At 41.9% G+C, this 15,603-nt stretch overlaps 1 protein-coding gene across 1 annotated transcript in view; it reads right to left on the bottom strand.

The window, feature by feature from the left end:
• Positions 1 to 2,694: 2,694 nt before the first annotated feature.
• LOC119162282 (nose resistant to fluoxetine protein 6) overlaps positions 2,695 to 15,603 on the bottom strand; it is an 89,246-nt gene continuing 76,337 nt past the window's right edge. The window contains exons 9-13 of the mRNA XM_037414738.2: positions 14,078 to 14,157; positions 12,940 to 13,062; positions 11,507 to 11,627; positions 9,850 to 10,179; positions 2,695 to 9,115 (exon numbers count right to left, since the gene is read on the bottom strand). Of these exons, the coding sequence (XP_037270635.2) occupies positions 8,846 to 9,115; positions 9,850 to 10,179; positions 11,507 to 11,627; positions 12,940 to 13,062; positions 14,078 to 14,157 (924 nt within the window). The 3' untranslated portion in view covers positions 2,695 to 8,845. The remainder of the gene's footprint in view (positions 9,116 to 9,849; positions 10,180 to 11,506; positions 11,628 to 12,939; positions 13,063 to 14,077; positions 14,158 to 15,603) is intronic.

Genomic DNA, 15,603 nt, shown 5'->3' with positions numbered 1-15,603 from the left:
TACTTACCTTTCATCATCATCAGCCTGACTACGTCCACTGCAGGACAAAGGCCTCTCCCATGTTCCGCCAGTTAACCCAGTCCTGTGCTTGTTGCTGCCAATTTACACCCGCAAACTTCTTAATCTCATGTGCCCACCTAACCTTCTGTCTCCCCCTAACCCGCTTACCTTCTCTGGGAATCCTGCGAGTGTCCTCGCTTCAGTGTGCCAAGAAAAGAACTGTCGAAAGTTTTAGATAGACTAGACAATCGCAAATTGTCAGAAGAAAGGGTATTAGGACACTGGCCGAGACCATCCTCTGCATGCAAGGCATTGAGAGCGTTGTTGCGCTTTCTGCGGGCAAGTGGTCTTAGAGACAGACTGTAAGCAGCGTCGTGGATCGTCTGATGACCTTCTCTCCCTTTTTTCCTTCAACGTCTATTTTCTCTCATCTTTTATTCCCCTTACCCCCTTCCCCAGTACACGATAGCCAGCCGGTCTGAGAACTGGCTAACCTCCCTGTCCTTCCTCTATCAATCCTTCCTCCTCCTCCAGTTAGTTACCCTTAATGACCAGCGGTTATCCTGTCTACGCGCTACATGCCCACTCCATGTCCATTTCCTCTTCTTGATTTCAACTATGATATCCTCAACCTTTGTTTGTTCCCTAATCCACTCTGCTCTCTTCTTGTCTCTTAAAGTTACACCTACCATTTTTCTTTTCATTGCTCGCTGCATCATCCTCAATTTAAGCTGAACCCGCTTTGTAAGTCTCCAGGTTTTGGCTCCGTAGCTAATTACCGGCAAGATAGAGCTGTTATATACCTTCCTCTTGAGGGATAGTGGCAATCTACCTGTCATAATTTGAGAGTGCTTGCCAATTGTGCTCCACTCCATTCTTATTCTTCTAGTTACTTCAATCTCGTGGTTTGGCTCCGCGGTTATTACCTGCCGTAAGTAGACATAGTCTTTTACAACTTGAAGTGCACTATTAGCTATCTCCAAGCGCTGCTCTTTTCCGAGGTTGTTCTGCATTACTTTCGTTTTCTGCAGATTAATTTTAAGACCCACCTTTGTGCTCTCCTTGTCTAACTCCGTAATCATGAGTTGCAATTCGTCCCCTGAGTTACTCAGCAATGCAATGTCATCGGCGAAGCGCAGGTTACTAAGGTACTCTTCATTAACTCTTATCCCTAACTTTTCCCATTCTAGGCTTCTAAAAACCTCCACTAAGCACGCGGTAAATAGCATTGGGGAGATTGTGTCACCCTGCCTTACACCCTTCTTGATTGGTATTCTGTTGCTTTCTTTATGAAGCACTATGATAGCAGTTGATCCCCTGTGCTTTAGGTGCACGTTAAAGAACCCCAGGTGGTGGAAATTTCCAAAGCCCACCAATACGACGTCTTTGATAATCATACAGTGGTTTTGGGACGTTAAGACCAAACAATTATTACTAATTCACGAGCCCGTACCAAACTGCAGTATTGCGCCCTATAACGAATAAAGTGTTTGGTGTCTAGAATTGACATTGCGCGTGCACATCCGTCATTGCTCGTTTGCCTGCCAATGGAAGGCTACCACTGACGTCCTCAAAGGCGCTGTATTGAGGTATCGGCATTGTAACAGCAGAGTTCATGGCATGCCGTAGATGTCATCAGTAAACTGCTTGCGGCTTTTGTCGTTATTCGTGTAGACGCAATCATAGCATCCGTCAGGCTGTGCAGCAGGTTTGTTAGCTTTATTTTGAACGTCTTACTTCCAATTTTCAGCTCATAACGAAGGGCGCGGCCGCAAGCTGACTTGGTCCTATGTGACGCGTTACAACCTGTAGGCAACTGAAATATCGCAACGTTTTTTTTTGTTGTTTTAACGCAAAGTGTTCAATGAGGTCCTCAATTTCGAACAGAATTAAGGAAATAAAGATGGTCTTTTTGTGAAATATATTTTTGAACTTCGGTGTTTTTGGTAAATCACCTACGTTTCATTACGATTACGAGGTATCAAAGCAGGATAAGAACACACGACTGAAAAGAAAGCAAAAGTGTCAAAGCTTAATACGTACATGCAGTATGTATAAACAACTTTATTTAGTTGAACGCAATATTTATTTGCAATCATTCTTATAATGAGTTTTAATTGTAACATTGCAGGTTTAAAAATTAAGTAGCTTCAAGCTTCAAGATATCTCGGCAAAAACGTGCATTTTTGATGGTTATATTACCTGAATACATTTTCGACGTTTAATTAGAATAGTAGGGTGATAACTTAACAATTACTTTTTGAGGATTAATTCATGCATGACTTGCTTAACTCGACTGTGAGAAATGACATGGTTTATGCTGTGCAAAGTCCTCATTCAATAAAAATAAATTTGGGAATATGTTATATTAGTTGGGTGACTATGCGTGTGCTATCGGAACGCAGAAGTAGACTTTTCTTGAAAAGAGTTAGGCTGTTTCGTGCTGTAAAGGTAAAGTAAAAGCACGAGTTATACGATTGCCCTATCAGATAAATTTTTGTTTAAGCCACACAAGAACCATTCGGCGTTTGGCTTTGATGTCTTCATATTATGGGTTCCATCTGGATGCGTATATGCTTGCTGCTTATAGACTTCGAATGTCGTCTGATTAGCAATACCTTCCTTCAGCTCATTAAGGGCTGACTTATCTTCGGGATGAGTATTTAGGTCACAAAATCAAGAAACACACATGAGAACATTTTTTTAGACATTTTTATTTACAAGAGGTTGAATCTGTATACATACAACATGCTTGCATTTCGCGAGTACCTGTGGAAACATGTCTAAATAATCACTATGCTTTGTCACAAGGAATGATGAAATTGTATTTTCGGCTTAACCATTAGGCCACGATATAAAATTTATCTTTCAAGAAACAGGAACAACGTGTCTCGAATTTGCACTGTCAAGTTTTTAGAATCGCTGAATTTTATTTAAACTGTCTATGTGGAAGCGTCTGGGTTGTCGTTTCTCTTGCTGATTGTAAACGTTCCAACAATGACAAGTTAATATCAGAAGTCGCAAATTTGGGTTGAGGTTGCTGCAGCTCAACGGGAAAGAATGAGGAGCTCATGCAATATGCCACTAAAATATTTGCGTGACTTTGCGTACCTAGACTAAACAAATACAGAACGATACGCCACCTTTATAGTTATTTAACATGAATCAATGAATCTAAAATTTCTTGGCTCGTGTTAAGGTTGTTTGCATTAGGACGCATGTTTCGCCAAGGCGAAATTGTTTCAGTGAACACACGCTCATTTCCCGCAGTAGAAAACAATTCTTTTACCACTCGCAGATTCCTGATTACATATCTAAATGTAATATGTAAAAAAATAAGCTTCGAGTGTTAGCATAGTGCGAGAATCCTGAAAGAAGCATTCGTGTCTCGAAAAACTGTAAAAATATTTTAACACAGTTTACTGTTGTAATTTTATTACGGCTGAGTGAACAGCTTGTTTTGTATGAAAAAAAATAATAGGCGAATAATAACGCACTTATTGCTTCGCCCCGTACACAGGAAGGCTGTGTCCCTAGTAATCGTATTTCTCGAATATATTGTTCAAATGCTTCAATCTGTTTCTGGGATGAGAGCAAAGAAGCTTCTTGGGTATTTTTAGAAATTGCAATAATAAACATGCACAAATGTGCCTTCTTAGGTATGTATAGTCGTCAGTATATCTGTTGCACCAATTTGAACAATACCAACGGCTTCTACTACCACTTCAAGAAGAATATTTATTAAAGTTGTCCCGAAACAAGAGTTATTTCATTATTTGCCTACTTTACAAAACTCCCGAGAAGGGTTCTTGATCATTTTAACAGCACACTATGCAAAGATACAGGACAGAACAAAGAAATAATGTAAAAGGGAAATAATGGCGATACACACTTGAAAATTTGAATTGCTGCACAAACTTGAAGGAAAGTTCGTGCAGCAATTTAAATTTTCAAGTATGAACCAACTAGTCTGCAAAAAAGTATGGCGATACACACCTTCGTTTTACTGAACTTTGATCAGTATCTAAAAATGAAATAGCTAATCGATAGCTCAATAACCAGCGCCACTTCAAGACATACGGAGTTACTCGGAATATTGTTAGGTTTAGTTACTTATATTTCATTTCAAGCAATACGTTTTAATGAAGAAATTTTTGGAGCACATTTATAATCTCTCGCTTATACTACTTACGAAGAAAGTCGTAATAATTAGTAAACAAGACACACTAAAACCTATTTTAATATACTCACAACACAAAACAGTGTCTGTGGTCATGTTTGCCTTTCGATCGGTGTACTTCGATCGGTGCCTTTTGAGTTTAGGTTTAACCTATGCAAAATAACCACTTTAAATGTAGCTTCAAACGGTTGTTACACATGCGGATATAGTTACACGCTGTTCTACAGTCTAAGAACGTCATCATGGGTTCAGTTAGGCAATGGTATTGGCGAAAGGTCTCATCCAGTTATCAGTGCCCATATCTACGTGTGAACGCGCAGGAATCACGAAGTGAAAGATGCCAGCTTCCTGGTACAAAGTGAAACAATTCAAAGAGAGTGCTATAACGAACTAGTTACAGCAGTCTGAAATTTGTTTGTGTTTCATCATTGTTATTTTCGGAAATAAACTGGCATAATCATGCCTAAGTGTAATTCAGATACTACACGAAAGAGCAACAAAAAAATTAAAAAAACTCAGATACGTATAGTTGCAGCTTCAATGGATCTAAAGCTCTTGCACAAGGGGTTAATACCCCGCTGTGTGCCTGAAATTAGATGAGGTGATGCCAGGCGATTGTACTGCTCACTCACACATATTCCTAAAAAGTCAAAACAACCTGCAATGAGTTCTTAGTGGCAGCTAGGGCAAGGTTACTATAGCATTTGTAAACAATGCGTTTTGATTGACCATGGGGAACCTCGTTGACTGCCAGAGGCGATCATAATCTTAGCAAGTGATTCTTGAGCATTGCTGCCGACTTCCTAAAAAACAGCGAATATAACGCAGTACCATGTTAGGCGTGTACAAATGGCTTCACCAAGCCCCATAGTTATTAATGTCTAGAACGTAATGACCTTGCACATCATGGTTTTGAACATCCGATTAACATCATATACAAGACCACTTACAGGGTACTATCGTGAAAGGTAGCACCAAAGCCCACATGTGAAAATAACAAATGTCACAGGTGTGATGACTTAGCACAATGTGGAGGAATGAGAAATTTCGCACATGTTAGCTTGTTGAGAATGAAAGGCAGTATTACAAAAGTGCAATGATTTTCGCCTTTGTTTTATGTGAAGCAGAAGTAAAACTACATAAATTGTGTTGAGAAGTGTGGGACAGTTTTCCAACGCTCTTTGTCAGGTATAATCAAAAGTTGGTATGGGTACAGGCTTGAAGAGAAGATTAACAAGTCATTATTCGCTTGGTTTTTTTGGTAACCGGTATGACTTGTGTACAATATTCCACATTTGTAACGAGAATTCTATGCATCATATTCTCTACATGGAGTTTACACTTGACGAACATACTTGACGAACATGTTTGCGTATATATGCATCGCGGTTTGACTTCATATTTCCAGAATATGAAGCAAACGCGCGTGGGAAGTTTTCAAGCAGTGAGTAATGAGTATATCCGAGTTGTCAACGCACATCATGGGACAGGGGAACCAGCCCCATAATAAACCCAAAATGTGTCGTACAAATGACTGTCTTTTCCTCTTTTATGCTATGAGAAATGTACAAAGCAAGCCAAACATTCACCACATATATTGTAACTGAGAAACAACCATGATAAACTTGCCAGAGCTGCAAGAAAATAACTTGAACCATGTCAGACTTGCTCACAACTCTTTTACAACCATAACGCGAATGCAGCCAATTTGTAGAGGTAAGCAGGAGGCGAAGTGACCTCCTTTCACTGCCCTTTTTGACTCGCCAAAATTGGCGAAGATGCATCAGTGTCTCCACTCTGAGTCTCTGTGAGATAAGAGAACACACAGACGACACGGTAGACTTGCGGTCCGTGTCTCATAAACACAAATTTTGAGTCAATTTGACATCTTTTCAAACATTTAGGCATTTATTCTCTCACTTAGGCAGTCGGCCAGTACATTCTGACGCAATCACTCTTCCAGTCAATAATTAATGACTTTTAACGACCATAATGCCGATCACTAAAGATGTCGTTTGTCTCTTGATTTTCGGAGTGGCCTTAGGTGTTCATTTTTTGGTAAAGTTCACTTTCAGAAACCAGATGTGAATAATAATGATAGTGCTTAAGATGTTACCATTACCCATAACAATGTTAATTCCCTCTAGGCACATTTATTATGACTTGTCAAACGAGTATTGGGGTATTGAGTCCCACTGAATTGTCAAACTACGAAGGTCATATGTAAATGAGTGACTGATTAGAGCGCGCGGTCTCATTTTTGGGTTATCAGTTTCATCAGCAAGAACACGTTACTTGGAAGTGATTATACGTTGCGGAAAATTCATTTAACGTGTTGTCTAGAACTTTTCCAGGACATTATGATGGGAAGGTTTTAAAATATTGAATCTTTAACAGCTGCTTGTCGCAGTAGTCAAAAACAATATCTATTAGGTGTACTATCAACAGTAAAAGTTTGCGGGACGTTGAAACGCCAACAAATGCGAATTTTCGCTATATCAGTGCCTAATGCTTTGAATCAAGCTGGTGACAATAGGTAGGAATGCCAAGTGCAGTTTGGGACATTTATTGCGAAATAACATTACCAGAAAAAACGGGAATTCAACTTTAGCGAACATTACGTGTCCAACCAACTTTTGCTGTTGGTAGTACGTGTTGCAGGCTTAAAATACTTTAGCTGGCAAGCAGATGGAAACACTAAATGCTTGAGCACGCAGAGTTAATAGCTTGATGAAAGTTAACAAAACGTGAATAATATCTCGCGGATTTCAAAAAGCACACTTGTCTGGCAGCAAATGTGGCATTGTATATATATACGTTTTTTTGTGCTTTCATAAACTTGTAGTGATCTTCATTAACGCATACTGTCATACTGTCGCTTTAACCAAATAGACAGCGTGCAGGAGAGAACGCGTTACCGTTAGTAAGGCGGTTTCTTGATGGCCTAGGAGCACTGTATCAATTTATATGAATGTATATTGGTATTTCATGCAATGACAGCTTTCAAATGCAGTTATTCAACATTCCTAGTACTAGAGGGCAAAGGCAAAAAACAGACTTCAACATACTTTCACTTGTTTATTTATTTTGCTTCGTGAATATTTAGTATCCGTCTATAATATGCATATGAGCAAGCTAATCGTGACGCGTTTATGTACAGCGAAGATGTGCAAAATATTTCTTCTTCAATGAATAGTGAAAGATGGAGTAAGTATAGTGTATGAACTGTCCGGTGTGCCGACCGATGTAGTGTTTCTATTATTACCTAATGCGCTTTTTGTGGCACACTGAACTTGTCTTATAAAAGTTGAATCAGTAATATTGTTCAGGTACACCAGGTTTTGCCTAACATAAACATCACCCCCGCGAATTGAGGACAAAACCGCGCATCACTTCGTGGCGCCTTTATCTGTGGAATCACTCTTATGTGGAATCACTTTTGTTAGTTTCGCTGCAGAGGTGTCGTGAATGTATGGTGTTGCTCTCATACGGCAAGCCACAAAAACAAAACGAAGATCCCTCACGTATCCTAACAGTAATGTTGTTTTGATGAATGACTGGTTATTTCGTTTGTTGTGAAGCTAAGAAAGATTGCAGACATTGGTGCTTTCTGCAATGATTTAAGTGCCGAACTTTTCACTCTGGAAACCATTTACCTTCTTTTTTGATGTACATTCTCTCCCTGCCGTTTTAAAACTGCTCATTATCAAAACATTCCGAGCTATATGTCGTCTACAAAAGTAGTCAACATTGCACCTACTTTATGCTACGTATGATGACGACTTCTTATAATCAATTATTGAAAATGTGAGGATAGAGTTAGTGTTTTTAACGCAAGGGACGCGGGACGCATATTGCACACTCATATTGACTTGTAAGACGTTGCATATAAAAAACATTTTTGGCAGAATTACAGTACCATCATGCCCCGTGCAATAAACCACAATGTTGCGTAGTCTAGTTATTATGTTAAACAACCACCCGCTGTTATTTGGTGCTTCAACAGGGCTTTCATCACCTTTGGCGTATTAGATCAAATATATTGATTACCTGAGGCTTGGAAAGCTATACTGCTACATTAAAATGCTTCCCACTGTGAACTCTACTCATGACTCATCTATGTAACGCATTGAGCTCAGGCTTCGGATGGACATCTTTCCGACACATCAAGTTGAGCGTGTGCTGAGTGCCGAAGTCAGTAAAAATAGATGTGACGAAAGAAGCTTTACCGAGAAGGCACTCCCCATCAGCTTTAGTTTCGCATCATAAGGATGCATAATGCATTGATGAAACGGACATCAGTAATACTGTAGCACTCACTGCTTTTCGGTCCCACAAAGAGAGACACCCCGTGTTATGGTGCGTCATTTGAAAGTAACACTGCAAATGAGTTATTGATCACAAAGACCATGGAGCGTTATAATAAATTATCAGGCGAAACGCTCAACGCCCCTTGTCCTAGCGTGCGGGGACAAAAATATGCGTAAAGAAGGCATCCGCGCTGACAGGGGAGCACACCCGTTGCTGCTTTTTTTTTTTTTTTGCAAATTGCAGTGAATACTCTCAATATTGGCGCAGTCTAGACCACTTTTGCCATCAGTCCATCGTTAAACGCGGGTCTCGTACGTAGGCACTCATAAAATTGACAGCAACGGCCTGATGGTGTTAGAGGCGGCTTTTGGACAAGTCATAGTGGTCGGTGTCTGTCCCGTTGTCGGCCCTTTTGTGCGGCATCATGACCACTTCGACGGGCACTGCGTTGCTGGATGGCGAATGCTGATGCGGTGCCTTGGAGCGCTTTGAGGCCTGAGCAATTTGCTTGGTGCTGCCCATGAACAGCATCTTCTCCAGATTACCAACGGGCGCCTCGATGGCCAGGAACAGTAGGAAGGCACACATGTACGTCATCATGAAGGCGAACAGGAAGTCCTGGAACTGCGCAGTGGGAGGAGCATACAGAGTAGCTTGAGACAGTGTCAGAAAATAGGCAAATATTACTGCCAATGAGGCTTGAGATAAACGTAATCAGAGCAAGCGTCCTCTTTATGAGTGTAAAAGTAAGGCCGTTGCGGGTAATTTGTCCAAATTGAGGGATCTAGGTCGTCTCATTAGTTTTGTGAGCTCCTGCTTCAATCGCTGCAAAATAGTTTTGAGCAAAATACAATTTGTCCCTATTTTACGAATAGCTGTTCATGTCATAAGCTCATGAGTGGCATAACTTTATAGCGCTCCTACCGTCCTTAGGAGCATATGCGCTCGATTCAGTCTGAATGGCAAGGCTTGAAAAGGCAGTTAGAACCGTAAGAGAAAGCTTGAGAGTGAAACCGAGTATGCAGCTATGCGCAGGCGCAATTTCGAGCTCTCTGTTACCTGGGGAATGTCGCTGTCTCGCTCCTTCATAAAACAACACTCTCTCACACAAGATGTATTTGGTAGGGTCAGCACTTGAAGTGACAGCAAGCAAGTTGTGGACTTGGGTGAGTTGGAAATTATACCAAGCTCACAAAAGCGCGTTATCAGATCGATTCATCCAAACATCATTCACAATAACGAAGACGCACTACATAGGTTTAGCTGCTTCTTTGCCAATGTATCTGCTCGTGTATAAAGTACTTCCCCAATTTATTACATTTAGCATAAATGAAACAACAAAGCTTGCATATACGCACCATGGAGGTATGCGAGTAGTGAATGCGCTCTCGGGTGACGAGGCTCCTACTGAGAATAACCACGGTCTGCATAAGAAATGCGCAGAACGAGAGTCTGCTCAGTGGCACGAAAGCCGCCCAGCTCAAGAAACGGTTCACCAGGCCACCGCGGCCAGTCGCGCAGGCGAACGTCATCCAGGCCAAGCTTAGGGACCAGGCGGTGCGGTGCGTGGCCGCGTACAGAAGCGCGTCGGCTGTGTCGTAGGCGGCGCCCTTGTACCATCGGAATGGACCGAAGATCACCACTGCGGCTATCACGCCCGACAGCACCCACATGGCCGCCTGCATCAACTGTTACAGGAGCAGGCATGTGCCATTTTGTTGATGCGCCGCTGATGATGCCTTGTGCCGAATAAGCGCTTCACTTTGTGCAATGGTTCTACAGCAAGCGGTATGACAGAAAAGAAGAAAAAAGCAGTACAAAACTCTTGCACTTTCATCCTCAGAACCCTCGTCTCTTATATAACGAGTGTGAAGAAGCTTAGTTACGGACACATTATGAAAAAGCACCATAATTACTGCCATCTAGAAAATCTGAAACACAACCATAGAAGCGCATCGTCGGTATCATAGTCGGTTACAGCCTAAGAATAAATGCAAGCTCAGCCCACAGCGATCACTGTTCCACCCAAAGAGAACTTTTATAAATAGTCTACTAATTGCAATCTTTTATTTTTGTGACGTGAGGACCTTACACGTATTTCAAGCATATATATATATATATATATATATATATATATATATATATATATATATATATATATATATATATATATATATATATATATGACTTGGCTGCACAGGCACGTGTACATTTTGATAATTTTCAGTCGTAAAATCTTACTTATTGGCGAATTTCATCGAAAACTCCGACTTCACTGCTCAGTCAGTCAAACGTAACACCTTACCAAGAAACAGGCAACTTTTAGTTCATAACATGTCTAATATTTGCTTCATCAGCAGGAAGGTGTTTACGGTTAGAACGGAAATTACCAATAACTGCTCTGTTGCACAGGTTGGCGTGCTGCAGTACCGAGGGCAGAGCGTGTATTTATTCTTAGGTTGTTACCGACTATACTTATCTGATTTAGCACACAATGGCTGCAAAATAGACACAACATCGTCGCTTTAGATCATTAGTAACACAAATCCCCTTATCTACAGCGTATTGTTTATAGAGGGGTCATTTACTTGTGTGCCGGCCTCATATGACCGTATAGGGGTGGTTGAACGACACTTGCACAGAACAATAGCGTCCCAGGCTTGCACGCCACTCGAAGTCGTTTGCAGAGGTATATGGGTTGTAGGCAAGTCACAGGGACTGCGGAAGTTCACTTGCATGACGAACGAAAAAAGAAAAGAACTCGTAGATAAGGTTTTGCAACCAACGCATGCGGAAGTGCGAGCTATACTCTGATGCTTCGCTGCAGGCTTCATATTTTCTAGCGGTGCCCAAATAGGCGCATAGCCCAGAGGCATCAATTCAGGGTTGTTTCCTCAATGTCTCATGAGACCTACTAAAATGGGTATACGACATGTCTAAATTTATTGTGGCAGTAGTAGAATGCGTGAGTTCAACAAAAAGTCGCATGTGAATGAATACATGAAATGAAATTACCAGATTGATTTTCATAGCTCCGAATGCGAGCACAGCGTATCCTGTGGCGACGCCCACGCAGAAGGCCCCAGCGTGGGCGAAAGGCTTGAAGTACACCTGGTTACCAGCATCTATCGTCTTGCTGCGATGGGTTGAAAACACGTGAATGACTGTCACCCTAGGGGACTTTTGTGCTAGATGGTTCAGTAGACTAAATGAGAACACAGCACCGAAAAGAGACAATGGACGACGACAGGACGAGTGCACGTCTTGTCGTTTTCTTTGTCTCTGTTTTTTCGACTCTATGGCCTTTGAACCCTCATCCTAACTCTATTTTGCAAATGAAGTTGTGCCTTTAACTAGAAACAAAGCAAACTTGTAGTAAAAGCTGAATGCGCGTAACCATACCCCACGTGCCGGTTGCATGTGTTCTATAAATAGGCAACCTGAATATCGCTATTGTTTGCTTAATAGCTAGGAACTATATTTGCGCCACTATTCATAGCTAGTTATCTTGAAAGCGTTGTTATTAGTATGCGGCTAGTTGCTCAGAACTTCCACAGGTGTCAGTGGATCAATCGTTCATCTGATTTATGTGATCTTCTCAATAATTTCAATAGGGCCAAAAATCTGCATTGATATTGCACGCAAAAAAATGGTTTACCCTTTTAAAAAAGGGTGCTGGAAACTTCGATAAGCCGGGATGTATAGTCCTTCGTTTAGTTTATGCTATACTAATAGTTTATAGGTGTCTCATAAGACCCGGTTGCTTCAGCATACTTGCGAATTTATCACAAAGAATATTGACTTTCTAGATTTTCTATTTTGGGCCACTAGGGCAGCCATTTGCTCGTACGACGCTTGCATGCAGTGTTAAGAGTCAAAATAAACAAGTCATTAATACTTAGTCAGCCCCACGTAAAAACTATCGCTGTTTACAAGCAAATAAATCCCGGCAGGCTTCCGATTTTTCATGCCAACACATCCCGCTAAATTTGATAAGTTTCTAGGGAATACGAGGAGGAGTAGAAAAGTCACGTTGAAAAAGAATCGCGCCGATCTTCAATGCTTTTACTCTGACAATCTTCGTTTCAAAGGTGAAGCTTGGCGTTTGTTGTACGGAAAATAATCTCCTTGAGAAAATAGTCGGCCCGTGTGGTGCACGATGCATTTCCGGCCTACCGGATACCCCTCGGTGACAGCCTGCCAACCAAATATTGTCACAATGCAGCACCAACGCTTTTAATTTAAGTGAATGTTATAACTGCAGTAGCTTAGCCCTTCTTCAACATCCTATATTTTGGCTTTTCGGAAACTCTCAAGAATCATCAGTACTTGTGTAGTACCCGATTATACTAAACAGACCACCAATGAGCGTGGACTGCACTGCTAGCACGAAAGTTATAGCTATGTGGGGCATATCGTTCATATCGAGAAATAGAATCGAGTCTCACTTGATGTTGGTGTCGGTGTATATAGCTGTAGGTCCGTAGTCGTAGAGACGAGTCTGTATCGCGACTATAGCAGATGTGACGAGCACTACGAGGGTGAGCACTCCGAAGCCAACCTTTTTGTACCTGAAAGTATGCGAGAGTAAAATTGCACTGCCAGTCACCTTACAGCTCGCTGTTTTGTTTCATAATAGCGTGGGCACTCGAGCTCAAAACGACGTGGTCTAGAGTCGCAACTAAATGATAAGTAGCAGCAGGCCCTTGAAGCTTGAATTTACTATGCCACATATTGTAAAACCAAGTACAATAAATCCGAGTTTTTATTGTGGTTTGGGTACATAGCACCTAAATTGCGCTGTTAGTTGGAGTCATTTCTGGTTTGACCTTGATGTTCTATGTTGACAGATTGTTTCTGAAATCCAGATTAGAAAAAGGAGTTCATCAAGTGGTATGGCCATACTCCAATCAAACAGAAAATGGATCTGCTGAATTGTGCCTTACGCTTCGTATCCTTTACTCCTGCGCTGCTCTTCCCTTCAGGTATGTCTCATATTTCGGACCCTATTCAAACATGATTAGGAATAATTTTCGCACACATATGGGAGCTAGCTGCAATAGCCTCCAATAGCATGTGCACTAAGCATTGACAGGACCGAATACAGTTCCAAAAAAAAAAAGGAGGACAAACGTTGGTGTAACTCACCTAATCTCCCGCACTTTCAAAGTTATTATTGACATTCACTTGCCTTGTAGGGCAATGATATTTCATGAAAAGCAACTAAAGCGTCAAGCATGGCTTTGCGCTAAGCATGTGGAAAGAGTGTTGATGGCAGTATTTCATCACACAAAAAAAACAAAAAACGAGAGAACAAAAGGACTGTTCGCAAGCTTATTTTCGCATGTGTTGAATTAAGCAGATTTTTCACACAAGCAAAAGCAACGTCATTTTTGTATAATTCCAAACAGGGCTTATAACAGTTCAAAAATATTCTTTCGGAGTAGCATTGATGGCAAACGTTGCACTGAATCTGTGTACGTGAAACACTCATCGGGACAAATTGAGATAAGAAATCTAGAAGCCCACAAGTGTACATAGACTACAGTGGAAACAAAAATTTAGAGAAATGTTAAAATGTCATACCTGATGATTAACATCGGAATGACCCATAGAGAAGCGTAAATTTGCCAATCGACGCTGACGTACCAAAGGTGACCAAGACACTGAGGAACAAAAAGAAAACACATGAAAAGTGTGTTGCAATCGTGTGGAGGTCATATACTATAAATATCAAAAGGTAATTTTTATTATGATGGTGGCGGCGGCTGTTCGTACCTATTGAAAAAAAAATAATTTGCACTTGTGACTTTCCTACAGTCATAATATCTTCCAGTTGCTGATAGTTTTCGGCCGGGATGTGCCCAAGTCTCAATGCTTTTAAAATTAGTAGTTGGAGATTGCATATTTTCCACACACACAAAAAAAAAAAATCCTTGTAAATGCGATGCATTTCTTAGTCGGGCTATGCCAGGCTTCCGTCGGAATCCGTCCACCGCCCTCTCCCACAGCAACATCTGAGGGCGCGCGCCCCTAGCAACTGGAGCCTCCACCATGTCACGCTTCGGCGTCGGCAGCTGTCAACAACAACTGCGGGCGCGCCCCTAGCAACCGGAGCATGTGGTATGAAAGAGTGTAGGAGAGGGTAGGTGCAGTGCTCCTTCTCTCGCTGTTCACTCTCTTTCCTCTTTGCGCCCCACTCTCTCGTCCACTCGCGCCTCACTTGCGACCATTCGCTTGCTGGGCGCCTCTCAAGAACATCCGGAAATGTGTGCTTGAGACGCCACTGTGAAACGCCAACGCCGAACTGAGACCGCTGTTTATTTTGTACCCTTCGTAGTATTTTAAAGATGATAGTCTTTTTAGGGGACCTTCGACGCCAAAACTTCGGCCTCTCTGTCTGTCTATTTGTCTGTTTGTCCGCGGTAACGATCCCCCTTATGGCATGAAGTGACCGAACGATACCTCAAACGGCCAACCCCATCCGCAGTGCCCATCAATATTGCTCGAGTTTCAGCGTCCTTACTTGTGCGATTGTGAATTAAAAAGCAATTATTGCCCATATCTGAGGCACCATAATAACACGTTGATGTTTTGTATGTGTGCCTTTATACTAGAGAAGGCACACACAAGTAATTCTAAGGACAGTAGCGTTTATCACGCTGCGCTGACAGTGCAACGCTATGCTCAAAAAAGCAAGTGTTTCCAACGCCTTGCTAAGACGCCATGGTGGTGGCACCTACCCGTCGCTTTGCGTTGTATACCTTATCGCCTCCGAGACAGGCATGCGTCTTTCTCCGCGGGCGCGCACGCCTTCCTTCGTTTTCGAAGACAACTGCCAGATGGCGCTCGTGTCTGACGTGCCTCGATGCGCTCGTTAGCCTTCGCTGCACGGATCGAGACTCTCTTATGCTGAGCTTCCAGAATACAATTCACCAATTTTCTCGCGCGGAACACCAAATAAACGTTTTGTTCACTCCCTCCACACGCAAGAAGCCTTTCGACGACATTTGTAGTGAAACATAACCGTGCACACTAGCTACTAAAGCTGGAAATGCATACAGCACTTCGCGCGACAGAAAACCACCATGTGAGGTGAATGGTGCTATTGG

The sequence above is a fragment of the Rhipicephalus microplus genome, chromosome X, assembly GCF_043290135.1.
Source record: "Rhipicephalus microplus isolate Deutch F79 chromosome X, USDA_Rmic, whole genome shotgun sequence".
Classification (NCBI taxonomy): Eukaryota; Metazoa; Arthropoda; class Arachnida; order Ixodida; family Ixodidae; genus Rhipicephalus; species Rhipicephalus microplus.
This window is presented reverse-complemented; position numbering and strand designations above follow the sequence as displayed.